The 27207-nt window shown below is 39.6% G+C and overlaps 2 protein-coding genes across 14 annotated transcripts in view; both read right to left on the reverse strand.

Moving 5' to 3' along the window:
- LOC137230270 (alpha-ketoglutarate-dependent dioxygenase alkB homolog 3) overlaps positions 1-9051 on the reverse strand; it is a 180903-nt gene extending 171852 nt beyond the window's left edge. For 6 of the 11 annotated variants that reach the window (XM_067749327.1, XM_067749329.1, XM_067749326.1 and 3 more), the window contains exons 1-6: positions 8882-9050; positions 7107-7255; positions 6836-6939; positions 5987-6021; positions 3231-3278; positions 881-984 (exon numbers count right to left, since the gene is read on the reverse strand). In XM_067749327.1, coding sequence (XP_067605428.1) covers positions 881-984; positions 3231-3278; positions 5987-6021; positions 6836-6939; positions 7107-7185 — 370 coding nt within the window. In that variant the 5' untranslated portion in view covers positions 7186-7255; positions 8882-9050. Of the gene's footprint in view, positions 1-880; positions 985-3230; positions 3279-5986; positions 6022-6835; positions 6940-7106; positions 7256-8881 lie in introns of those variants that run through there. The other 5 variants (XM_067749335.1, XM_067749332.1, XM_067749338.1 and 2 more) reach the window with 4 other exon arrangements.
- A 14532-nt stretch (positions 9052-23583) lies between these two features.
- HSD17B12 (hydroxysteroid 17-beta dehydrogenase 12) overlaps positions 23584-27207 on the reverse strand; it is a 189510-nt gene continuing 185886 nt past the window's right edge. For all 3 annotated transcript variants that reach the window (XM_067749340.1, XM_067749339.1, XM_067749341.1), the window contains exons 10-11: positions 26697-26846; positions 23584-26438 (exon numbers count right to left, since the gene is read on the reverse strand). In XM_067749340.1, coding sequence (XP_067605441.1) covers positions 26334-26438; positions 26697-26846 — 255 coding nt within the window. In that variant the 3' untranslated portion in view covers positions 23584-26333. The remainder of the gene's footprint in view (positions 26439-26696; positions 26847-27207) is intronic.

The raw sequence follows: 27207 nt of genomic DNA on the forward strand, positions 1-27207 counted from the left end.
ATATTATTATTCACTCTATTTTATAGATCAGAAAATCAGAAAATTATTTAACTGTAATTTGTTTAAAATTAACAATTATTTTGAAAGACAGAGCCAGCAATCAAAGCCAAGTCCGTCACCAAAAGCCCTGCTGTAGAAACTGCTGGGAATTAGAAGGCTGCCCTGAAAGAGCTGACTCTCATTCTGACACCTGAGTTACAAAAATGATGCCAGTATACTTTGCCTCTTTCTCCACAGAAAATTTAAATTCACTCAATGTGCCAGAAAGGAAATTCTATGCTAGAGCACAGGCGCTCCCCAGTGACCGCCTCTGGTATAGCAGGTACTGTTGCTTGTGGATGACCACAGAGGAGCCTGTTCCAAGTCAGGTAATCTCAACAAGCTCAGTAGAATACTACAGACGCTGAAGCTAAGGAAGACTGGACTCTTCTAGTGAAACTAAAATGAGAATAAAAAGCTGATAAAAAGGATCACAAAAGAATATATGCCAAATAGAATCAGGAAAAAAAAGCTCTGGAGGTTTCTATGAAGAAAGAGGAAAGCTGGCACCATTTGCAGTAATAAATAGTGAACAAACACAAAAGGAGATAAGCATATCAACCACAGTTCAGTCAAACCAAACGTCCTTTGCTTCCCTGAACGCCCATCTTCTGCCATGTTCTGAGAACCACTTGCTGTTTCTTCTGCCAGGTACACTCTTCCCTGTCCCCTTTGACAGGCTAATTCCCACTCATCCTGAGGGTTTCAGTCAGGTTTTGAATCTCTGTTTAAATCTGGCTGTGGTGCAAAGAAGCAACGGTGCAAAGAAGCAACGGTATTGGAATACATTCCGGAAAGGAAGACCAAACATCAACAACTGTGATCTCAGAGATCTACTTACCCTCTCTGATGCCAGTCCTCTGTTTCCAGGGAACATCCTGACAAAGCTGTTCAAATACTGAGTCGGCTTCTTTTAAGTCAACAAAGCCAGGATACAAACACACCCTTGATGCAGAAAGAACAGTTATTAACTAAAGAACACAGAAAAAGATGAGTTAGACTCTAATCATTAGCAGAATAAATTAATCTGGATGATGCTTCCTTTCGTGGGGAGATGAAATCATCTTACCACACCTCCAGAGCTTAATATCACCCAGATCACGATGCTCCAGATGTAAAATAAACCTCTTTCAAGTTAAGACAAATAAAAGAGGCAATGAAGGATAAAGAGGTACATGACAGCTTTCATAGCTGTGGTTCAAATATTACCCAAGCACTGCTTAGCTGTGAAACCTTGGACAAGTTACTTAACCTCTCTGAACCTTGGTTTTTCTCATCTGTAACACAAAGATGATCTCCACCTTATAGCATCACTGTGAAATGTAGAATAACTAATAAAATGCTTGGCCCAGTGTTACTTTAACAATTGGTAGTCTTCTAAGACTGCTAATTGTAGGGAAAGCAATCATTTATAACTATCAAAATAAACATATCCAAATAAGGGTTCTTTCTCTCATTGAATATACACTTATTTCAACAGTGCCAAGCCAGCTCAAAATTGTTTTGGCTATCTTTTTTTTTTTCTCCTTTAAACAGCTTTATTGAGGTATAATTTACATGCTGTAAAATTCAACAAAGAATAATGTCTTCAAGGTTTCAATGTTGTAGCACATTATCAGAACATTTCTTTTTACGGTAGAATAAAATATTTCATTATATAGACATACTGCATTTTCTTTATCCATTCACCAACGGATGGACATTTGAGTTGTTTCTACTTTTGCCTACTATGAACGCTGCTATGGACATTCACATGCAAGTCTTTGTGTGGATGTATGTTTTCATTTCTCTTGGGTAAGACACCTAGGAGTGAAGTTGCTGGGTCATATGGTAAATGTATGCTTAACTTTTTAAGAAACCATCAAACTTTTTTCTAAAAGGGTTGTACTATTTTACATTCCCACCAGCAATACAGGAAGGCTCTAATTTTTCCACATCCTCATTTATAATAACACTTATTATTGTCTTTTTGATTATGGAAATTCTAGTGAATATAAAGTGGTATTTCATTGTGGTTTTGATTTCTGTGTCCCTAATACACTATTTCATTTTAACAAGGCATTTGGCTTTTTTGGATACCTTTCTTAAGAAATGTTCTGAAAGCCCATGGAACACTCTCTTCAACAGCCTTGTTGGTAGTAAATTTTCACTCTTTAAAGGTACATTTAATTTTTTTTAGTAAGTAATTTATTAATAAATTTTAACCTGTTGTCCAATTTAAAATGTTTGCATCTGAATTATTACTTTTTTCCAGTTTTACTAAGATATAATTGACATACAGCACTGTATAAGTTTACAGTGTACAGCCTAATGATTTGGCTTACACATATTGTGAAATGATTCTGTGAAAGAGCCAAAGCTCACCTGAAGCCATACCAGGTTAACAATGAGATGTGACCAAAATAATGCAACTGGTTTTCTTGTGTGACTATTAAACTTGCTTTAAAAGGGAAGTTCTGAAAAAGGCTATAACAATAGCAGTGCCAGCGGACTAATTATAGAGGCTTCCAAGTCCAACAGCAACTCTTTCTAAGCAATTCATTTAGATAGATAAGTTCTGATTTATTTAAATGTCTCATTATTTTATAGTGACATGCATTAAGGTGATGCTTTCAAAATGTTCTGAAACAATGACTAATGCCTAATATACCCTAAATCATATATGCTTTAATTTTATTGAAATCTACCTTTATATAGCAATATGACATAACTTAATATAATTATATATAATAATGTATGATTAACATAATATGTAATAATATTGGATTGGCCAAAAAGTTCGTTCAGTTTTAAATAAAAATAAAAGACACATTTTCCACTTTCACCAAGAACTTTATTGAACAACGTATTCACTAACCGAACAATCTTCTTGCCAACCCAATACATACAATGTAATCTAACAATAATAATAATAATGTAACACAAACAGCACAGAAGTTGAGGCCAGACCCAACTCTAATATTAAATTACTCTGTAGCCTAGGAAAAAGTACTCAATCTCCCTGGACCTCATTTCCTCACCTGAAAAACTGGAAAAGTAAGCTACTATACCTGAGAGGCTTTGAAAATGTTTTGAAGCTAGTATAAAAGGAGATATTACTACATTAATTACTTTAATCAAGGGAGTAGAATATTTTAAGAGACTATAACTCAGTGATAATTATAGTCCCTTTCTAGTGAGGATTCACTTACCTAGATACGCCTGTGGGTGACAGGCTGATTTCATACACACCCTCTTTACTAAAGAAACAAAGAAAACAAAGACTTGTTAGTGTCAAGCAAAGCAATATACTGCACGTAGCGGAAGGAAGGGTTGTCCTGCAGAGTTCACAAAGTCCTAGCTCACCAAAATCACTTCACGACGAAGGCGCACTACGAGGGAAGTACAGCCCCACCTTCTTCTAACACTTAGGTAAGGGGCAACAGTGTGGTAATCATTAATGGCACTGGGATTGGAATCCTGACAAAATCAGGCCATGGAGGCAAAAACCAAGACAATATAATTTCTAGTGCTATCCCTTTATATTTCACCCATAATTCAGGCTGATGTGGTGCAGGAATCTATCACACAAAGGGGTGGCAAATAGAGTACCCCCTTGGAAACTCTGGAATAGAGATACATTGAACAGAAGCAAGTACAAGGTCCCCATGAGCTAGCTCCACCTCCTGACAGTTCCCACAGACGCATCAGCTTCCACAGTAATTACTGCTGGGAATCTTCTGAATACACTACCACGTGTCTAACCCCATGCTTTTCTACATGCTGGCATGCCTCCCCGCCATCTAGCACCCCCAATCCACCACCCCCAGCTTTGGTCCAGTGGAAAATTCTAATTCATCCTTCAAAATCTCAGCTCAGCATCACCTTCTCTAAACCTTTCCTGACCTGTAATCCAGGCAAATACTGTTAGCTATCTCATCCTCTGTCACCACACCACATTACCTACAAGTCTACACTTCCAAGATATCCAGGATTACACCTTATCTGACTACATGTCTATTTCATTTACTAGACTATGGGCTCCTGAAGGGCTGGAATGGGTTTTCTGTTTCCTAGTGCCTGGCACATAATAGATGAGCAGTAAAAAGCTTACTGAACTTAATCAAATGTGCAACAGTACAAAACTGTTACAGATGGGCAGGGTAGTGAGGTCTATAACCCACCATGGTGAGAAAAGTGACCCAGACTGGAGAGGTACCTCTGTCAAGATAACTGTGTCAGATTCTTCTCACAGAGATAAGTTATAGAGAATAACATAAAGGGACAGTATTTCCATCGCCCTTTTCCACGTGAGTTAGCAGTTCATGATCTTTGAGCTGGGCTCTTAGGTAGATGTGTGAGCCGCTCTGAGCCAAAATGTAGGCAGAGTTATTATCGTAAACATTTAGCACATTTCAAAATGAGCTGCCTATAAAGCTTCCTAGAGTGTGAATATAATATTTCAGTGTGCTATATTTTGGGCCACATTTAGAAACGCTCACTTCAAATGTGAGGGACATTTCTGGCTATTAAAAAAAAAATCTAGAGACTTCCCCAGATCCCCTTCCACTTCCTGGCACGATGGTCAAGAATCCGCCTGCCAATGCAGGGGACACGGGATCAATCCCTGATCCGGGAAGATCCCACATGCCACGGAGCAACTAAGCCCGTGCGCCACAACTACTGAGCTTGCCCTCTAGGGCCCGCGAGCCACAACTACTGAAGCCCACGTGCCTAGAGTCCGTGCTCCGCAACAAGAGAAGCCACCGCAATAAGAAGCCCATGCACCGCAATGAAAAATAGTTCCCTCTCGCCACAACTAGAGAAAGCCCGTGCGCAGCATCGAAGACCCAATGAGGCCAAAAAAAAAAATCTAGCATAGTTAACTTCAGATAAACAGAATTAACAAACCCTATGGTCAACGAGGAATGAGTACTGTCATTTTCTTCTCTGACTTGGAAATTCACAATTGTCCATTTTTTTCAACCTGAATGTCCTATCTGTAACAGGTTTCATGGTTTTGTTTCTTCTTTTTACCACCAAATGGAGGCAGTATCACATTTGTGTTTGCAAAACAAAGACTGTTAGAGCTACCATACTGGGTCTTAAGTGATTATACAGTCCAAACCCTTAATACTACAGAGGAGGAAACAAAAGTCCAGAGAGATAGCAATAACTTACCTAAGGACTAGGTAAGTTACCATATCTAACTAATGGCAAGGCCACAACTACATACCCTCTTTGAAAGTATGATGACATCTGTGTTCGTTTAAAATTTTTCTAAGATATACAAGTCAATCTGCAAACAGCCAAACAGCTTAACAGTTGTTCACGAGCAATAGCATACACATAATGCTAATTTGCTAAAATAAAAGGATGCTTTCTACTGATAATTTATCTGCATCAGATGGAAACTGAGAAGCAGGAAAAGAGGAATCAAAGCATCTTTCATCATTTTGGAAAAGAGTATTTTAGACACAGATCACTATAAGAGAAATGTTTACTATCATTTAATTGCTCTGGAAGAGTTATGTGGTTTTAAGAAATGAACTGTAAGAGCATCTAAATTTCTAGCAGTTTTCTTAAGCACTGCTAGTAAAATGATACTTACAGGTTTTTCAAAGAGCCACGTTTCAATGACTCAGGAAAAAATCCCTCTCTGTCTTTACCTAGGAGATGTTTTAACTACTATCTGCAGACATATTAGTGAAATAGGGTCTGGATATCTACACCAGAGCCAAGAGTTTAATGTACAGATATCTGGTTGCATTTCCCACACCATCTGCAAATTCAGAAAGGCTTCTCAAAAGACCAAGTTTAAAGACATCTGAGACAGGAATATCCCAGCCTAAAATTTAGACACATTGGCCATTATCTTTTCCAGATGGAAAAACCAGGGTGAGGGAAAGATCCTGGACTCTCCCTTTCACTGTGGGCAATAGTTACAGGAGGGCAGCAATTTACTTACTCGATCACTTGTGGCTCTGGGGCTCTGCGTACCACCTGCAAGGAAAAAGCCAGGTCTGATTTCTGAATGATTCCTAATCCTCAGGGAGGCTTACTTGCAGGATTACTGTATCCTCTCATTTCTAGTCAAAATAAATCAGGTTTAAACCTCTCCCTTTTTTATCCTAAGCTCTCACTATCCCACCAGAAACTCGTTTCTATTCTTCTTAGAACTACGTCACAGTTACTAGTGGGCAGTAAAAGATGACAAAATTAGAATTAATACATTTTCCTAGCAGTCAGCAGCTCTGGAAAAACCATCTTTCCAAGGGATTTTTTAAAATAGAAGATATACTAGGAAATAAGGGGTTTTAATATTACTTATATAATTATTACTACAGCAAGATGCCTGATTTTTAGCTCTTTTTCCCCATGTTATTAAAAAGTGACTCTTCACCCTTTCTTACATCCTTCCCAGTGGGAGAAAAAGCTAAAAAGATCAGGCATTGTAGTAGCTGAAATTTCAATCCAATTCCAGAGATATGTGCTATACTAGCAATTTTTAGGACCATTAGAACTTAGATAACTAATGCAAGCTCTAGTCATGGTATAACCTCTAACCTCTAGTCATGGTACACGTCCTTGCCAAAAAAAATGGGAACTATATATGCCTACAAATTGGGGGAAGACTACAAAGAATCCTCAGACATACTAAAAAACTGATACTCCATATTTCATTATTATTATAATACTTTCAACTCTCTTTTTATTAGTAAGTTTATTCTGTCACTATTTATTTGAGTGTCTACTATGTGACTGTTGCTTTTATAAATAAATCTTTGTTACTGTTGAAGAAGAAACAAGAATTTACCTCCTGGGGTTCTTTGAACACAAACTGTCTGTCAGACAGACGATGCTCCTTGTTCATCCAGGTTTGGCCAGGTCTCTGTTGGAGATGGTTCTCAGCAGTGGGAGCTGAAGCAAGAGAGAGAAGAGACTCAAACCTTAACATCAATTGAAATGGGAGTCCACTATAAACCAAAAGGATATATATAAAATAGGATGATACTTGTCCAGACACACACACACACACACACACACACACACACACACACACACACGAGATCCCCACAGGTTCTTGCCTGGCTGAGCAATGGCCTGGCTCTTAGCAGGGCCAGCCCAGGCTCCCTGTACTCGGGCTCGCCGTCTTTTGTCCTCCATGTTGATCAAGAAGGTTCCTGCTCTCAGCTTTCAGAATATTTCATTCCTGATTCAAACTACACAATGGTATCTGTTTAAAGAAAAAAAAAAAGATGTTTTAGTTGGGGTTGTGAGAGCTTGGACTATCAAGGGGTAATTATAATCCTTTCAAGCAGACGAGATGGTTCAATAGCAATCAGAGCTTCTACATGAAATCAACTTCTGACATCACAACATCTCAGTCAAGGAGCCTACTACGTCACTTGGGGATGCTGCTTTTAATGTTTATCTTTTGCAATGTTTATCTTTTAATGTTTATGTTATCACAGTACTTTCACTTCATTCGCAAGAAAGCAGATGTTAAGAAATTCTAAAACCAGGACCTATCAAAAACCACATTACTCTTATTAGTCCCCCAAGAGCAGAACACAGAGAAACTGTAATACTCCACCTATGAACATTCAGAAATAGGCTAAGACACAGTTTCCCAGGGCATTGCCATATTCCATTATCACAGGCTGCATCAAACTTCCACGGAAGCTTGTTAAAAGCACCTATGGCCTGTCTCAGGATGTGATGTAGGATGGATACAGGTGTTTGTCTTTATAACAAGCATTGTAGGAGATGATGATAAACAGGTATGTAAGGCCCACAAAGTTAAGCGGCTCACCCAGTGTCACTCAGGAAATCAACAGTAGGTAGACTAACATTCAAATTTTATTACGTTCCAGTCTTCAGCTAAGTAAAAAATCCACCTCGTCATGGCCAGTAATACTAATTTGACATTTTTGCCAATAAAAGTCTAGCCCACAGCAAATACAGGAGCATGCACTGCTACAAAAAAACAAAAATGGGAAGGGGGGGGAGTATTCCAACCCTATAATCCATTTCCATCTCAAGTTCTCAAAGGTAACAGGCTCATTTGATAGCTTATTTAGCCTACAGATTCCCAGCTCCACCTCCAGACCTTCTGATTCAGTAGAATAAAGCTGGTCCCGGGAATCTGTATGTTTAACAAATTCCCCCAAATGATAAGTCTGTAAGTCTTCTTATTTAATAGGTGGGGAGAGGACAGAGGCTGCCATCTGCCCAAAAAGTTAATGGCAGAACCAAATACCAACTCTCCAGTCTCACATGATTTGCAGAGTAAGCCCTCATGTGACATTTTCTCTCAAGTGAGGCCTTAAAACCTTAACACAACAATTAGCTACCGTTCTTGCTATGTTCACAGGGGAGCGGTTACTATTATATGCACAGTACGACTGTTGAAAATACAGATTCCAGAACCCCATCCCAGACCTACTGAATTTGCAGTCCCAGACACTGTTAACTAACCCCACCTTCCATGCTGAGATTCTTTACTCGAATTAAGTGTGAGAACCCTGCTGCAGTGCAAACAGCAAGGGTTCTGGCGCCAGCCAGATCTGACACTTCCCAGCTGCATGGCCTGAGGCAAACGACTTAACATTTCTGAGCCTGTTTCTTCCTCTGTAAACAGAAGAACCAATACTTTTCTCACGGTCCAAGTGCGGGTTAAGCGATCCTCGAAGGTAACAGAGCCTAGTCCTGTCGATAAGGGTTAGCAACTTTCTCTATTTTAGACCCTTCTTTCCTGGGAGGCCCTGAACGAGGTCCCGGAGGTCGCTCGGGAAGGGACCTCAGGGCGGTCCCCACACTCGCAGCCCCGGGCACCCAGCGATAGGCCTGGAGCCCTCACCTGCCGGCGGAGACGGGCGCAGAGGTTCAAAGCCGCTCGTCCTAAAGTAAACTCCGCTGCCCCCGGCCTGCTCCGCCGCCCGCGGTCCCGCAAACCTTGAGCGCCGGGTACCGACTCCGGCAACTCTCAACCACAGGCCGCGGCGTCAGGCACTTCCTCTGACGTCACGTGCCGCGGCCGCCGCTTCCGGCGCCACCTCTTGGAATCCGGGCAGCTCTGCGTTCCCCGCGCCTGGAGGGCCGACTCGCTGAAGGTGCAGATGGTAGGGCCGGGGTTCGAGGGGAGCACAGAGATTGAGCGTGCGGTGGAGCCCCGTGCGGGGCCGGGATATGGCGAAGGTGGGAATGAAGACGTATTAACTAGGCCGAAGTCCCTCTGGACATTCCCCGCACACCTCTAACTAGAGACGTCCAAGAGCCCGCTTCTTTGGTCTGTGCGGAAAGAGCGACTGAGACCCAGCGGGCCTGGCAGAAGGGCGAAGGCGTTGGGGGAACCTGGTCCTGATGTACTGAGCAAAAGGATTTGACTTTTATCCCGAAAGCCATTCAGAGTCTAAGATGCACCTCCATTGTGTTGCCACTGCAGCCTGTGCGTACCTCGATCATAGCACTTAGACCAGGGCATGGGACCACGCCTTATTCGTTATGGCTCTACAGTGCTAACAAATTTTGCGTGAGAGAAGAGACCTGGATTTCCGTCTATACACCATCATTTACTAGGTGTATAATCTAGGTCGCGTACCCTGCTTCTTTATAAAATGGGTACAGCTTCTGTTGGGAGGATTAAATGAGATAATATATTTAAAGAATTTAGCACAATGCCTGGAACGCAGTAGAAACTCTGTAAATGTTAAGAGTGTCTTCTCTTCAACCCATCTGAGTTCTTGAGAAACATCTTTAAAGCGGCCATGGTAAATCATGTACCTTACAGTGTGAAAATAGCAAAAGTAGCACTAAATTAACTATGTCTGTGCAAGTTATTCTGTGAAAGTCTTTAAAATAAACCTTGTATTATATAATGCTTACCTGCAAGAAGCTCAGTATACCTCATCAATGACCCTATGTTGTTGTTACTATCAACTAATAATTTGTCAGTGTCTGCTTCTGGTTCAGGAACCTTGTATGTATCTTCCAAAGGATGTCATTTCTTTCTTTTCAATGATTATGGTTTTGGAACGGGAACAAAGAAGTCCTGGATTGTCCTCCAAGTAGAACATTTCTTAAAAATCAATCCATGGTCTGCTTGCACCCAAAATAACTGCATCACCTTTAACAGTTTTAACAGAGTCACCTGTATTTTTACCAAGTGCCCAAGGTGATTCTGATGCACACAATGTTTGAAAACCTTTGGGAGGCATGTAGGGTGACAAATGGTTCCGGTTTTTCTGGGACTGAGGGGTTTCCCAGGATGCAGGACTTTAAGTGCTAAAGCTGGAACGGCCCTGGGCAAACTGAGATGGTTGGTCACCCTAGATACATGTGAGTATATAGTTTTCGAAAGATGTTCTTGATGGATGTTGGCATCCTGGGTTTCCTCATTTCTATTTGCAGTATTTGTGTTTTTGTTAGGGGGTGGTAGCAGAGACCATGGGAGAGACAATGAAGGTGGGGTGCGTTACCAGTCACCAGCCTACTGATTCTCAGCCCCAGCCCCATACTTCTCTGCTCTGCTTGCAACACTACAACATTTCTCTCTTGCCATTTGGCTCGGTGTTAAGCTTCATCAGTAGAGGATGCTAGAGGGACATTAGAGGGAGAAATGTTAGAGAGAAGGAGCTCTTTCCCCTCACTCCAGTGTGCTTCTCTCAGCTGGCTCCGCAGTGCATGGTGGCCTGCTGTGATTGGCACCTCTCTGTGCCCTGAATTAGTTGAATTTACAGCCTTGTTAACATCTCTTGTGAAGTTAAGACATCATCTGGGAAGGAATGGGATCCCAAAACTTGAAATAGGGAACATCTGCTTGGACCCAGGTGAAATTGACCATCTTGAACAACCAAGTCACCCTGAGCCTCCCTTGGCAGTGGAAGCAGCTTGCCCTCGTGTGTCTGAGGAGACTGGTCATCCTTTGCTTGAAAACCCTGTGAAACCCTCACCTGGAGCAGACGACTTAAAAAGTACAGCACAGGTCTGTGCTTCCTGATGGGTGGGAGTCTTCCAGATTTGTGCCTTCCTTCATGTTCTGCCTCGACATATAGGTAGGTAGTGGCTGCTCCCTATATCTGCTGTTTCTGTGTATCAGAGTTTTCTTTTTCCCCTTGTAGGTAACTTAATATTTTTTTTTCCTTGTTCAAATTACTATATGGTTTCTGTCTCCTGTTTAAGTCCTGACTGTTACAGTGTGATTGGGATGGGAGCAATGGGTAGCAAATGGCTGGCTCCAGGGCGGGCCTTAAACTGTAGGTAGTGGGGTTGCCTCTGATTTGGACCCTTATTATCTCTGGCCCTTTACTCTTGCACTACCTTCTTGATTCTCTTCACCTGAGACAACCCTCCTGAAGTCCCAGTAGGCACAAATCTGGAAGCTGAAATCAGCGTTTCTCAGCGTGTAGTCAGAAGACCATCTGCACTGGAGTCCATAGGGGATGCTTGTAAATATGAAGATTCCAGGCCCCCCTCCCCGTAGGTCTGGGGCAGGGCCCAGCAATTTGCATTTTTAACAGTGCCTTGTTTCATTTTGCAAGAAGCTTCATGAGTTCTCTTTACCTTTTCCAGCTGCCTGCTTTATTCAGGTGGTTACTTTTCCACCCAACAGTTATCTCATCCCCTGGATGGCAAAACTGATAGATACTTTACGTGGTGGTAGCTCTTAGAAATGATTCTGGGTGAGGCAACACAAATGTAGCCTGTTTTCAGTTGCTGATTTTCACACCAGACTCTTGCCAAACATTCAATCACCTGCTGCTGAATTCCTGAGAAAATCCAATCCAAGGCAAATAACCACCATCACGCTAACAGTTCTCAGTGGTTTCATAGAGAAATTCCCAGCTCACGTCTCAACTGCCAAAGGCTTATTAGCATTTCCTGGCTTGAGGGAGGAGGAGGGTGTTTTCGCGGAGGTTTTCAAGTCTCTGTCAACTTTAAACATTGTTGAGGGAGAAAGGATGCTTCCCCAGACTCCAGACAGGAACTCCTCCTGTTCAGTGCCCAGCATGATTGCAGGTGCTGCCAGAGATAAAATCTACCGTTGAACCATAGTGTAAATGATATTAAAGAACAGTATAATTGGATGTGAAATTGTGGAGAGCAGACAAAAATCCAGGACAGGAGAGACCACTAGAGGTTATGGGCATCAGTGAAGACCTTTATGGCAAACAGGAAGTTATGTCAAGGTTTTAAAGTATGTAGCATTCGTATGGCTCAAAGATGTTCTGATAGTTATATTACCCCTGAAAAGAGTAAGCTACATTTCCACGTCCTTGTTTCTAAATAGTAGCAACTAATATTATTCGTTAACATTTCTTGAGAGCTTCTTGCATGCCAGGTGCTGCTCCAATTACTTACATGCCTACGCTAATGTAATTTTTAGAGCAACCTTGTGTTGTAGGTAATATAAATATTAGTTCCATTGACAAAGGAGAAAACTGAACCACTATGCTTCATGATGCCACCATGCCACTACTCTACAAATACATGGCAGAATGAAAGCCAAATTAAGAAAGGCAGGACTATTCCTGGAATGATACGTAGAGCCATTTCCTGGGACCTCATAGCTGGTTTCTTTCAGTGACTTCAAAAGTGAAGGGTTGGTAGCAATATAATCCAGCAGACCCTGGGTTATAGGTCGTTCTTAATGGCTTTATCTAGATGGCTTAGCAGATTCCGCTTTAGAGTTACCCAGTCCTCACAGCTGTGTGAACTGTATTATATCAAGTGTATGAACTGTGTCTCAGCCTCACTACTTCCTTGGTGGGTGACTTCAGAAAAGTTACTAAAGCCCTCCCAACCTTAGTTTTCCTCATCTGTTGGATTGTGTGAAGATTCGCTCATACATTCACCGATACACACATTTAATCAACTAATAATGAGTACTGACTGTAGCTAGCACTGTGCTAGATGCTGGGGACAAAGTTGTGATCAAGACAGACCTGGTTCCTGCCCTCGTGGAGGTTATAGTCTAGCAGGGAAGGTAGACATTTAAAAAACAGATATTACAGGTGTGGTATTTTATATGAGACTCTATCTTGGGAGACCTGAACTAGTGGAGTAATATCCCCATTGTATGTTGAGTCCTAGGTTGGTTGGGAGTTCTGATTTGGATCTAATTCAGATGGTGGGTTAGCAGCTGGTGGTTGGCTGTTCTAGACTGCCCTTAGCTCCATGTGGTCTCTCATCCTTGAACAAGCTCACCAGGTATGTTCTAATAGTGGTGTCAGGGGAGGTGTGTGCAAACACACAAGACCTCTCTTGGCCAAAGCAAGACAGCTCAGTTTCAAGGAGCGGGGAAATAGACTTCACCTCTTGATTGGAGTTGTTGTAAAGTCACATTGCAAAGGGTATGGATACTGGGGGGAGTAGAGTATTGAGGCCATTTGTGCAATCATTCCACCACACTACTTAATAGGGGGTATCGGAGAAACAGTTCCTGTAGGAATAGAGAGTGAGGGAAAGAGTTTTGTTGGGTTTTTTTCTTTGTTTTTTTCCCTTCTTTTTAGCGGTACGTGGGCCTCTCACTGTTGTGGCCTCTCCCGTTGCGGAGCACAGGCTCCGGACGTGCAGGCTCAGCGGCCATGGCTCATGGGTCCAGCCGCTCTGCGGCATGTGAGGATCTTCCCGGACCGGGGCACGAACCCGTGTCCCCTGCATCGGCAGGCGGACTCTCAACCACTGCGCCACCAGGGAAGCCCAGGGAAAGAGTTTTTTGAGATGAGGTAGAAAAGAGGCAGATCATGCAGGCCTTGAGAGGCATAATAAACATTAAATGTTAATTTATATACGGTATGAAGTATATGATTAACATTAAATACTCACTCGCCCTTTCTCCATTACTTCCCATCTCATAGGATACTCTGAAATGGTTGTCAAATCCATTTGTTTTAAAAAGGTGAAAGATTTATGTGATCTAAAGAGAAACCAGAGTATTGGTCCATTTGTCCTTAGGTGTGTCCTAAGGCAGGGACTGTTTTCTTTCAAGTGATTAGGATGCTGGCCAGAAAACAGTCAACAAAAACTTATTACTGAATAAGTTAAAAGTACCGGAAATTATTAAGTTAACGATTAGTGGAATAAGTCCCCTAATGCCTTAGGAATAAATTATCCACTTGGTAGAAGCAAATCCATTATGTAAAGAGGCATAAAAGCTAAATTGATGTGCCTAGGTTGTCTTTTGCCCGGAAAGAACGAAAGACAACATAGCTGTTAAACAGAGTATTCATCTGAGGCTCCACTTACAGCTTTTCCATAGGTTGTGTAGTGCTTGGCAACCACCATTGGTTTGTCCACTTGTCAAATGCAGCCAACACCTGCATCAGGGTGGGTGCATGAATAAAAAAACATAGTAAGCCTAAATCATTCCTATGCATGGAATAACACTCTGGATAAACTGGGCATGTTAAACGTGGCCTTATAGCTTTCATACTTCTAGTACCACTTGCTGGGCAGAAACCACATTTATAAGGTATGAGTCTGAAAGGATTATTCCAGGTCTTGCACCATTGTACTCTCAGGGGCAGAAGAGTGGCTTTGCAGAGATGAGCTAGTCAATAGTACACTAGGTAGGAGAATCTGACTCCATGTAGTGAAAGCACATAGAGCTTCCATTTTTAGAAATTAGGTTGGAGATCCCGAGGGGTATCTGGTATAAAACACCTACAAATAAAAGATAAAATGTTTTTCAATAATGAATTGGCCTGTGCAAAAAAGATTTCCTCTGAGACCAGGAGTAATGTGGGAACATGAGTCCAGAGAGATGAGTAAGCTGGGACATATACATTCCTGGGTGGCCAACTGCTTGGATATTCCTGGGGGAGGGGGTAGGTGGCTTGGGACGGGACGGAGACAAAGTTCGTGAAGGGGAGTTATAGCAGAGACCTTCTGCATAAAGCTGGGACCTAGGAAGGGAGTACGTACCGGGAGGGGGTGCAGAAAAGAAATCTCACAGAGGCCAACAGCAAGAAAACTTTTTTGTCTTGGCATTAACTTAGGGTAGGGAAAACTCTTCCCTAAGAATTCATGGCCACTAGCCTAACTTTACATAGGATTAAAGGCTGAATTAATACCGTTTATACAATTCCCCTGTCCACTCCCCCAAACCCAAGACCAACAAAAACCAACAACTGCATAGGCTGAGAATTTTAATTTAAGGCAGGTGAAAATCGGTAGTGCCCTCATGTCTGATGCAAACAAACACAAATCCTGCCAGGAAAATTTACACTCAGTAAGACTTTGAATAATTCCAATATAGGTCTAATGAACATAAACAAACACACACACAAATCATGAAAAATACCGGGAAAGGAAGCACCATTAGCAAAAGTCAGCAGACACAGTAGAAACATCTACAAAAACTACTGAATTATTGGAACTATTAGATACACAACATAATGATGTTTAATATGTTGAAATAAATAAAAGAATGAAAAACATAAGTATAGTTTTAAAATAGCTTTGAATTTTTGATGGTTTTAAAAAGAACCAAATGTAACAATTAAAATTAAAAGCTCAATGAAGCCTCTATTTCTGGGTGGGACGCGGTAGTAGTGAGCAGTCACTATAATGGAAAAAATAAACAAGTAAATTATAATTTGTTTTTCTTTGAAGACACTGGAGATTTTGGGATGCAATGAGGACTAGCTTAACTAAAATTCTAAAGAAAGAACCCTTGCTAGGTGAGCTGGCTATGTTCTTCCCCAGGGACATTTTCTTTTCTTTTCTTTTTTAACATCTTTATTGGGGTATAATTGCTTTACAATGGTGTGTTAGTTTCTGCTTTATAACAAAGTGAATCAGTTATACATATACATATGTTCCCATATCTCTTCCCTCTTGCGTCTCCCTCCCTCCCACCCTCCCTATCCTACCCCTCCAGGCGGTCACAAAGCACCAAGCCGATATCCCTGTGCCATGCGGCTGCTTCCCACTAGCTATCTACCTTACGTTTGGTAGTGTATATATGTCCATGACTCTCTCTCGCCCCGTCACAGCTCACCCTTCCCCCTCCCCATATCCTCAAGTCCGTTCTCCAGTAGGTCTGTGTCTTTATTCCTGTCTTACCCCTGGGTTCTTCATGACATTTTTTTTTCTTCTTAAATTCCATATATATGTGTTAGCATACGGTATTTGTCTTTTTCTTTCTGACTTACTTCACTCTGTATGACAGACTCTAGGTCTATCCACCTCATTACAAATAGCTCAATTTCGTTTCTTTTTATGGCTGAGTAATATTCCATTGTATATATGTGCCACATCTTCTTTATCCATTCATCCGATGATGGGCACTTAGGTTGTTTCCATCTCCGGGCTATTGTAAATAGAGCTGCAATGAACATTTTGGTACATGACTCTTTTTGGATTTTGGTTTTCTCAGGGTATATGCCCAGTAGTGGGATTACTGGGTCATATGGTAGTTCTATTTGTAGTTTTTTAAGGACCCTCCATACTGTTCTCCATAGTGGCTGAACCAATTCACATTCCCACCAGCAGTGCAAGAGTGTTCCCCAGGGACATTTTCCAAGCATGACAATGGAGAATTGGGTTTGCCAAAGACAGTGGCATCTCTACAAGGGGAAAGAGAATCCAACAGACCTTTTGACAGCCATTGGGATGGCACGATAGATTGGAATCTAGAAGATTTCTCAAATGCATAACCAGTTTGCCCTACAAGGCATTTGCTGAGTACTAGGGCAGCACAGAAGGATAGAGGGCTGGGATGGAAAGACAAGGTAAAACCTCTCAGTCTTACTATGCTTTAAAAACCAAGTTCTGAGAAAGAGGAGCCCACAAGAAACATACGACAGGTTTCATTCTGCTGACATTTCAAACTATGGGGCACTGACTTTAATTAAAGTGGCATCCTAACCCTAGCTCAGCTCAATACCCACCCTATCTACCAGCAAGGAGGCAAGACCTCCCTGGAGAAAAATAACATTGACTTCAGTCTTGATGGTTCTTTTATATAGAATGTCTGGCATACAATTTTTAAAAATTATGGGACGTGCAAGGAGGCAGAAAAATGTGACTGCTCATCAAGAGAAAAAACAAGTAGATGAACAGATAATCCAAATGTAGGAGTAAGCAGACAAGGACCTTAAAACAACGATTGGAATATTTATAAAAATAGAGGAAACGGACAAAATATGAAAAAGGGAGTGTTTCAATAGGTGATTAGAAATTACATGAAAGAATCCAATGAACATTCCAGACATGAAATGTTTAATACCTGATATTACATGGATTTAACAGCAGAATGTATCCTCAGTATGGTAGGATTAGTGAACTTAAAAGATGGTCAGGGGCTTCCCCGGTGGCGCAGTGGTTGAGAGTCCGCCTGCCGATTCAGGGGACATGGGTTCGTGCCCCGGTCCGGGAAGATCCCACATGCCGTGGAGCGGCTGGGCCCGTGAGCCATGGCCACTGAGCCTGCGCGTCCGGAGCCTGTGCTCCGCAACGGGAGAGGCCACAACAGTGAGAGGCCCGCGTACCACAAAAAAAAAAAAAAAAAAAAAAGATGGTCAATAGAAAAGAAGCTAAGTTGAGCTAACCTAAACCCTCTTACTATATAATCCAGTAATCACGCTCCTTGGTATTTACCCGAAATGAGCTGAAAACTTTTGTCCACATAAAACCCTGCACGCAAATGTTTATAGCAGCTTAATTCATTATTGTCCAAACTAGAAGCAACCAAGATGCCCTTCAGTATAAGCAAACTGTGGTACATCTGTACAATGGAATATTATTCAGCAATAAAAAGAATAGAGCTCTCAAGCCCTCAGAAGTTATGGAGGAAACTTAAATGCATATTAAGTGAAAAAAGCCAGTCTGAAAAGGCTATGTACTGTATGATTCCAACTATAGAATTCTGAAAAAGGCAAAACTATAGAGGCAACAAAAAGACCACTGATGCCAGGGTTTGGAGGTCGGGGGAAAGGAAGGGATTAATAAATGGAGCACGGGATTTTTAGGGCAGTGAAACTATTCTTTATGATACTATAATGGTGGTTATATCACACGCATTTTCTGTAAACATAAAACTGCTCTATACAGTCTATTAATTTTAAAAAGTGACAGTCAGTAGAAGATATCCAAGCACAGAGAGAAAGAAAAAAATGGAAAACTTAATGGAGGATTCTGGCAGTTCGGCTAACTAATACAACTAGATTTTGGCTAAATTAGGACAAACATGCTGAGTGACCACAAAATCCCTATGAATGTTAGTCGTAAGTTGTCTGTATGGCTCCTCTGTTCTTTGCAGAAAATTTGAATTTCGCTGGGTTGTTCTGTCGTATATCTATTAACTTATATCATACTGAATCCCCAACTAGAAGAAATGTAAAAAAGAACGTTTATGCGAACTCTTTAAAAATTAATTTGTAACCACTCTACATTTTAATGCAAGGCTGGACTCACAAGAAATAAAAATGGTATCTCTAAAGGCAGAAGACAAACCAAACCAAAAGGGAAAAAAGTGTAAGAAACTGAAACCAGAGCTAGAAGCAGGGAGCAGTAAGGAAAATAAATCAGTGAGGGAAATGCCCAATCAGCATTAGTAAGAGGAGAGTAACTCTTGGAATCACTACAAGGTGAGAGAACTAAGCCTGAGATTCCTGCATCGTCAGGTACCTCAAAGAGAGTGGTGCCGCGCGGTAGAGGGCCTAGGCCATTGACAGACAGAAACAAAACATTCATCTCTGCAGAACATCCCAATTTAGCCCTCCGGATTCGTCTCCAGATTAAAATCAAACAAATAGACTTCAAAATAAAAATATCAAACACAGAAGAAAACAAACATCCAGCTAAGAGCAAAAATATAAAAAATAGATTTAGACTCCTAAGAATTTCAGATGGAAGAATCACCAGATGTGGAATGTAAAAAACCAATGTATGAAATACTTTCATTAACTTTTAAAACTGAATTTTTAAAATAAGCACACACTAAGAAACTATGAATGACCAGGCAAATTTAAACAAGAATTAAAAAGAACTTTTTAAAATGAAAAATATAACTGAAATTAAAATAGCAGTGAATAGCTTTAACAGCAGATAAACATATATGAAGAAAGAATTAGAGAACTGGAATGTAGATGTAAAGAAATTATGCAGCATGCAGCTCAGGGAGACAAGAAGTATGGAAAATATGAACGAGAGGTTAAGAGACAGAATAAAGATATGACACATGAGAGGCAGATGGAGACAATGAGGATTTTTCAGAAAGATAAAAGACATGAATTCTTAGATACAGGAAGCACAGTATAAACCAAGCAGGATAAATTTTCAAAATTCCACACTTGCATACATTATCATAATACTGAAGAACAAGTCAAACGGTGTCTTTAAATTGGCCAGAGATGTATCACCTACAGAAGAATGCCATACTGACACTTCTGAACACTAACAGTGGAAGCCAGAAGTCAGTGGAATGATCAGGTGTTTCATGAACTTTAAAATGCCATCAATTCTAAGTCACACCATTACTTTAAATATACCACCAACAAAGGGGAAAAAATAGTGCCAGTTAAACTATGACATGCACCAGAGGGAAGGTCTGAGATGCAAGAGGTGTGCAAAGTGATAAACATGTTATTTATTTTATGCCAACATATTTGTATAAAATAATGAAAACACAATTTATAGAGCTAAAAAAACAAATTAAAATACTGGTCCACAAAAACATGTTAAGTCAGGAAAGGGTTGATCAGAATAATAATGTTCTAAAGACCGTATATTATTAAAGAAGGGGTTATGATTCCAGACAACTTTCAGTTGTACTGCATATGCACTGAAAATGTTCAGGAGTAAAGACAAGGAAAATATAGTGTAAAACTTCCAAACTAGTACGGGGGGAAATGGAGTTTAAAAAAAGAAAAATTGAGCCAATCAAAAAGTGAGAAGAAGCATAAAAGAAACAAATAGCACAAAATAGCATGATAGAAGTCTTCATGTTTTAAGAATCATAATAAATGTAAATGGAATAAACTTGCCTGTAAAAAGCAGAGATTACCAAATTGAAAAACAATCCCCCACCCCCAATCCAGGTTTATTTGGCTTACGAGACACAAATATGTAGAAAGATAGAAGGGAAAAGAATTGAAAAATATATACTGCTAAATACTAACCAAAATAAAGCAAAGGTAGCTAAGTTGATACCACAGAAAACATATTTTAAGGCAAAAACCATTAGCAATAAGGATGTCAGTACATGACAAAAAAAAGTTCAACTCACCAGGAAGAAATAATTCTAAACTTTATTTGCCTAAAAAGACAGCCTCAAAATGTATAAAGTAAAAATGATAAAACAGGGGAATTTGACAAATCCGTCATTACAGTGAGAATTCAAAACACTTCTCTCAATTATTGACAGGTCAGGCAGACAAAAGTTAATAAAGAGATGGAAGATCTGCATACAATTAACAAATGACTTAAAGGACATATATAGAAAAATAACAATTAGAAAATAAACATTCTTCTTAAGCAAATATGGCACATGAAAAGGAATTGGCTGTACCAAGACATAAAATGTCACAAAAAAACTTCTAAGAAAAGGTAATAATACTTCTAAGAAAAGGTAATAATAAAAAGCTTACATTTGTATAAGTTTCCTATTGCTGCTGTAACAAACCCAGTGGCTTAAAATAAGGCTATGCTCTCACAGTTCAGGGGGCCAGAAGTCCAAATTCAGTTACTAGTCCAAATCAAAGTGTTGGCTGGCTGAGCCCTGCACCCTCCAGAACCTCTAGGGGAGAATCCATTCCTGGCCCCCAACAGCTTTTGGTGGCTGATGGCATTCCTTGGCTTATGGCTGCAATACTCCAGTCTCTGCCTCTGTGGTCACATTGCTTTCTCCTCTTCCGGCTGTAATCTTTCTCTGTTTCACTCTTATTAAGAATATTGTGATTCCATTTAGGACCCATCTGGATAACCTAAGAAAATCTCATCTCAAGATCCCTAACTTAATCACATTTGCAAGGGCCTTTTTCCATATAAGGTAACATTTACAGGTACAGGGATTAGGACTTGATACCTTTGGGGACCATTGTTTATCTCATATATATCATATATATATATTTACCTTATGCTGTGCTGGATTCTGAGCACTTTAAAAATATTAATTTATGCTCTCAACAATCTATGAGATAGGAGCTATTATTATTCCCATTTTCAGAAGGTAAAACTGAGGTGGAGAAAGGTTATAACCTGCCCAAGCTATGTCATATTCACATGTTCTTTGACTACAATGCAATTATTTAGAAATTAGTAACAAAAGATTTAACTTTTTATTTTGAAATAACTTCAGAAATACAGGAAATTTGCAAAACAGCACAAATTCCCATGTACCCTTCACCTAGATTCTCCAAATGTTAACATATTAACACATTTGCTTTATCATTTTCTGTATACATACTTCCGAAACTTTTGAATTTAAGTTGCATATATGTCTCATTATCCCTAAATAGTCTAGTGTGTATTTCCTTAAAAACAACTTTTTTAAAAGTAATTACAGTACAATGATCAAATTCAGGAAATTACCATCGATACAATGCTGTTATCTAATCTATACTCAAATCTCACAAATTGGCTCAAAATTGTCCTTCATAGCAAAAAAAAATTTTTCTTAACCAGGATCCAATCCAAGATCATGTGTTTTGCATTATTTGTCACATTTCTTTAGTCTTCTTTAATCTGAAACTTTTGACAAGTATAAGCTGGTTATTTTGTAGAATATCCTTCAATTTAGTTTTTTTTAAATATATTTTTAATAAATTTTATTTTATTTATATTTATTTTGGCTGCATTGGGTCTTCACTGCTGTGCGCGGGCTTTCTCTAGTTGCAGCGAGCGGGGGCTACTCTTTGTTGCGGTGCGTGGGCTTTAGGCGCACAGGCTTCAGTAGTTGTGGCGCATGGGCTTAGTTGCTGTGCGGCATGTGGGATCTTCCCAGACCAGGGCTGAAACCCATGTCCCCTGCATTGGCAGGCGGATTCTTAACCACTGCACCACCAGGGAAGCCCAAAAAATATTTCTTCTTATGTTCAGTTTATACATTTTTTCCAGGAATACCACGTAAGTGACGTTGTACCTTCAGTCCATCATATCAGAATGCACATAATATAAAGTTGTCTTATTAATGGTGACACGAATATGTTTTTTAAAGGAAATACATTTACAAAAACTTAAATTTGTGCTTTTAAAAACAAAAAATTCATAGCTCATAGAAATCAATTTAAAATTTTTAATATTAGCACTGAGAATACATTTGTGTACATACATATTTGTGCACACAAACACACAAATTGTGGGATGTAGTAAAAGATAAACTTAGAGCCTTAGATGTTTATTTCAGAGTAAAAAAAAAACATTGAACATGAATTAAATGTCCAATTTATGAAAGAAAAATAACAGAATAAACCTCCAGAAAGAAGGAGAGCATGAAAAGAAAAAGGCAGAGAGGTTCAACAAAGCCAAAAGTTGGTTCTTTAAAAACTAATAAAATAGACAAACTTCTGGCAAAATGGTCAAGGAAAAGAAAGTGAGAAGACACAATACTGGGAAAGGAAATAGGTATATATATCTAGCAGAGGTTTAAAAAATAAGAAAATTCCTCAAGTTACTTTATGCTAATAAATTTGGGGGAAACAATGAGTATATGCTTAGAACAAAACTTTTTTTTCAAAATTGAATCGAGAAAAAATAGAAACGCTGAGTAGTCTTATTATTTTTAAAGCAACATAATAAGTAGTTGAAAATCTTGCCACAAATAAATACTAGGACCAGACTGTTTTATAAGTTTTCAAAGGAAAGTCTGCCCCAATCTTTTACAGATTCTTCTAGAGCACAGTAAATAAAACAGGTAGCACTCCCCAGCTCATTTAATGAAGTTATAATCTTGATATGAAAACCAGACAAGTATGAGAAAGACTGCAAGCCCATTTCTTAAATATAGATGCAGAAATTCTAACTACAATACCAGCAAACTGAATTCCACAGTAAATAAAGATAGTGAAATAAGATCAAGAATGTAAAGGTGATTTAATACTAGAAAGTCATAACTAAACTAAAGCAAGATCTCTGAACTCTTCCAGAAATAGCTCACCTAGTATGTGCTTCAATATGTATGTACTCCTAGCTATTCTTGGAACATACCAGGTATGCTCTCTCCTTGGGCTCTCTGCACAGGCTGGTCTGCCTGAAATGCTCTTCCCCCAGGGAGGTAAAGGTCTTGCGCAAGATGGCTTCAATGCCACCTCTCTCTGGGTCTGCCATGAGTACCTTATTTAATGTCACAAGCCTCCCACCCCTACCCCAACAAACATTGATTCCCCATCCTACTTACCCTGTTTCATTTTTCCCCACAGCATATTATTATTATTCCTTTTGTTTATTACCTGTCCCTCATTTGCTCCCCCCCCCCAGGTCCCTCCCCCGCCCCACATCCTGTTCAAGTGTAAACTCAACTGGGGTTAAGAATTTTTTATCTGCTTTGTTCATTGTAGTTTCTCCAGCATCCAGAAGCGTAAATGGACATGGTTGGCATTCAATAAACGCACACAACAGTTTGTCTAGAAACTTTTATAACAGGGAAGACAAGCTGGGTTTACATCCTTTTGGGATTACCTTTTGTAGTACCCATTTTGCTTGCTTTTCAGTGACACAGGTAAAGGAGAGTGGTCAAAGTTGTACTATGCTGTTTATCACATTAAAATTTTTTTCATCTATTAAGTTTGTGTTCATGCTAGACAGTGTTCCATTTCTAGATGTTTCCATATAAATCTCAATAGAAAGAATTACATTTCCACAAGGGAACTTTAATTCTGTCTATACTTATATGTTTTGCATCAGGAATAACAAATATGCTAATCTAAAAATATTGGAATGTCACAAAGTAGTGAGTCCTTAAAATTTAATTAATTAGTTTCTAACATATTAAATAAAAACCTTTGATCATTTGTTTTGATACTGGTAAACTACAGAGCAAAGTAGCAAAATCCAGGACCACCAAAATATCAGGTAATTTTTGGTATCAACAGACTTCAGAAATTATAGTACTACTTAAGCTCATTCCATTCTCATAAGGTATTATTATCACAGTAAATCTCCTCTTTTACACTGAATCAGCACCATTCGTATTGGTATTGGCATTGATGTTCACTCTATATAAAGCTCACTTCTATTGTATTATGATGCGATAAATATCAAGTGAGAACTCAGAATTCATCTCTTTGGGGCAGGACCACATTTGAGGAAACGGAGACCAATATCATCTTTATTTATTGCCAGTGCACATGGGCCTGACATAAGGACAAATCAAAATGGCACACATCATTCTGTGTGCAGGGCAATTCCTCTCCTGGCCTCCCTCCCCCATGCTATTGTACTGAAAGGACAATGAAAGAACAATAAATTAAAACCCAGTTTTCTATGTTGTGAGGAGAGCTGATTCTACAGTAATCATCAATACTAATCTTCTACTCTGCTCTTTGAGTTCAAACCTTATCTAGCACACATCAGACTATAAAATCAAGTCAATATAAAGTTAAGTCTAAAAATTTTGCTTCACTATTTTGAAGGTTTTTGAGAACATTGGTTTCTCTTTTAGTATAATTTTTCTTTCATGTGCCTGGAAACATAGATTTTCATGTTATCATCTTCAACCTTGAGTGTTGAATACAAGAGGATACTTGCTGAGCTGAAGCAGTCAAAGCCACAGCTCAGAAGTTTTGAGCTTGCTAAGGGGATTTCCTAGCCAGATTACAGCTATTTTCTAGATGGGATAAAAGGCGAAGTATTTTGTATACTTGCAAACCAATCCCTCCCCCTCTCTACCAACTGTCCAGCAAAAACCACCACCACAACAATTAACCAACAAATGTGTGAAAGCAAATAATATATTGCCCAGGTCATTGTGATTTCACCATTTCTACAACAAAATGAGAGAGAGAGAAAGGCAATGTGTTTTTCGTAAAGCTAAATTTATTCTTTATTCTGAGATTATGTTCTTCCTATTTTGGGGATGCTAAAATGTCTTTTCTTTTATATAATAATGCCAATAGCAGATGGTAATTTGGGTTTTTCTGTTTTTGTTTTATGTCCTTAGCTGGCAAGTTTAAAAGCTAGAAACACTTAAATACCCCAATTAAAAATTTTATTTATTTATCTGCAGATTTCCTGATGCTTAAATCTCAGAGCCTGGGAACCATAGCCTAGGTAAAGACCTACCTTCTGTGTTGCATGTTTCGCAACATTGAATTAATTTCTTAGCAAGTTTCCCAAACAAGTTATGTAGCAGAATAAAAGTAAGTCTTAATTTATATTAAACCAGTGCAAAAATGGGCTTAATTTCAAGCACCAAAGGAATATATTTTCAATCAACACCATGGTTATAACATCTTTTATTAAAACTAATTGTATCAATATCTATAGGGTACCTATTTAAAAGTATAATGCCACTACTCTAATATCATCATTGTTCTAAGAGTAGCCTGGTGTCACATATGTGAGCAGTATTGGTGCAGTGCAGAAACAAAGAAGCTGGGGTCCAAGCAGGCCACCTTGCTGGGTCAGAGTTTTAGTGGCACTGATGGAGCTGCCCATCAATGTACATTTTGGCCCATTTACCTTTATAAATCATACCATATAGCATTCAGTATTTACATACATTTAAACTGAGAAGGCATACGTATTAGAGGAAAGCATATTTTAGTGGGCATGTGTCAAAAATAACTCTGTGTTTCATCACTGTTTTTACGTCATTAGCTACCCTTGAGAAAGGAAAGTTCCATATAAATGTACAAACCAAGACATACTTTTAGAAAACCTTACAGAGTGCTATGCAAATTGCAGTGTGTCCTCCCATAAGTAAATCAATTAACCCCCACTCCCTCAAAGTGTTCAAAACAAAAAAGGATAGCTGGCCGTTACTTTTTAAAGTATGTTTCAGAGAAAATACAAGCATAATCATCACTGGCATTTTGGACCAGATGAAATCTTAAGCCTTACATCTGACTCTATCATTCAGTGATTTGTTATAATTGTTCCTTCCTAGTAAGCAGTTCTTGCTAATGTTAGTTCTGTATCTATTTGATAGGGGCATTTATGTTACATTTCAAAATAACTCCTGGTAGCATCCAGAATATATGTCAGGAACTCCTGAAAGCAACTCTGCTTTCCTCTCAATTATGACATTTAGCTTTATCAGTAACTGTTAATTAACATGACAACTGAAGATTTGGAGATGGTGGGCCCCTTGCAGCAAACATGCCTAGGCTGGAACATCTGGTCAAGTTACTCAACACAGTTACCAATGCTTAGTTCTTCTTAATTTTCTTCAGATAGCGAGCCCGGGTGGAGTTGCCTAAATTCATGGTCAATTTAAAATACAACCAGGAAGGCAGGCTTGAGATTACTGAGGCCTAGGGAAAGAAATGGGGAGATATGCAATTAAGGCTTACAATTTGAACACATTTGAAACATATGATCTTATGTTTTACTATATTGTTGTTTTATTTATAGGTAGATTTTAGAGTTCTTGGGTGTACGTTGAAAACAGATGCCTTGCTAGTAAGTCTAGACAATGTATATATGCTAATATACCACATACTATTTTGTGACTCGATGGGAAAGAAAACCCCAAACCAAAGTACTAATCTGGAACTTAAAAATCTACATACCATAAGAGAATGGATCAGGTATCCGTTGGTTCGGGATTGCACGCCGACAGTTTTAATGGCAGACTTCACAAACGTCTCTGAAGAGGGCTTATCCAAAGTTGGCTTTCGAATTTTAGCCAGTTTCGTAGCTACAAAGTAGGGCAGGACACTCTAGAATGGCAACATACCCCCCCCAAAAAAACATGCCACTGATTAGGAAGGCCACAAACTCAATTCACACTGATGTTTGATTGCTCTTAGTGGCAGAAACATTCTGAAAAACTTTAAAGTTTGTATCTTTAGAGAGAGAGAAGCAAAAGAGAAGCAGCTATCTAAGAGCTACCTTGATAGAACAAACGATAGCATAAAACAAGTTGTATAAAAACAATCTGTTGGGCTTCCCTGGTGGCGCAGTGGTTGAGAGTCCGCCTGCTGACGCAGGGGACATGGGTTCGTGTCCCGGTCTGGGAAGATCCCACATGCCGCGGAGCGGCTGGGCCCCTGAGCCTGTGCGTCCGGAGCCTGTGCTCCG

This window comes from Pseudorca crassidens, chromosome 9 (genome assembly GCF_039906515.1).
Source record: "Pseudorca crassidens isolate mPseCra1 chromosome 9, mPseCra1.hap1, whole genome shotgun sequence".
Classification (NCBI taxonomy): domain Eukaryota; kingdom Metazoa; phylum Chordata; class Mammalia; order Artiodactyla; family Delphinidae; genus Pseudorca; species Pseudorca crassidens.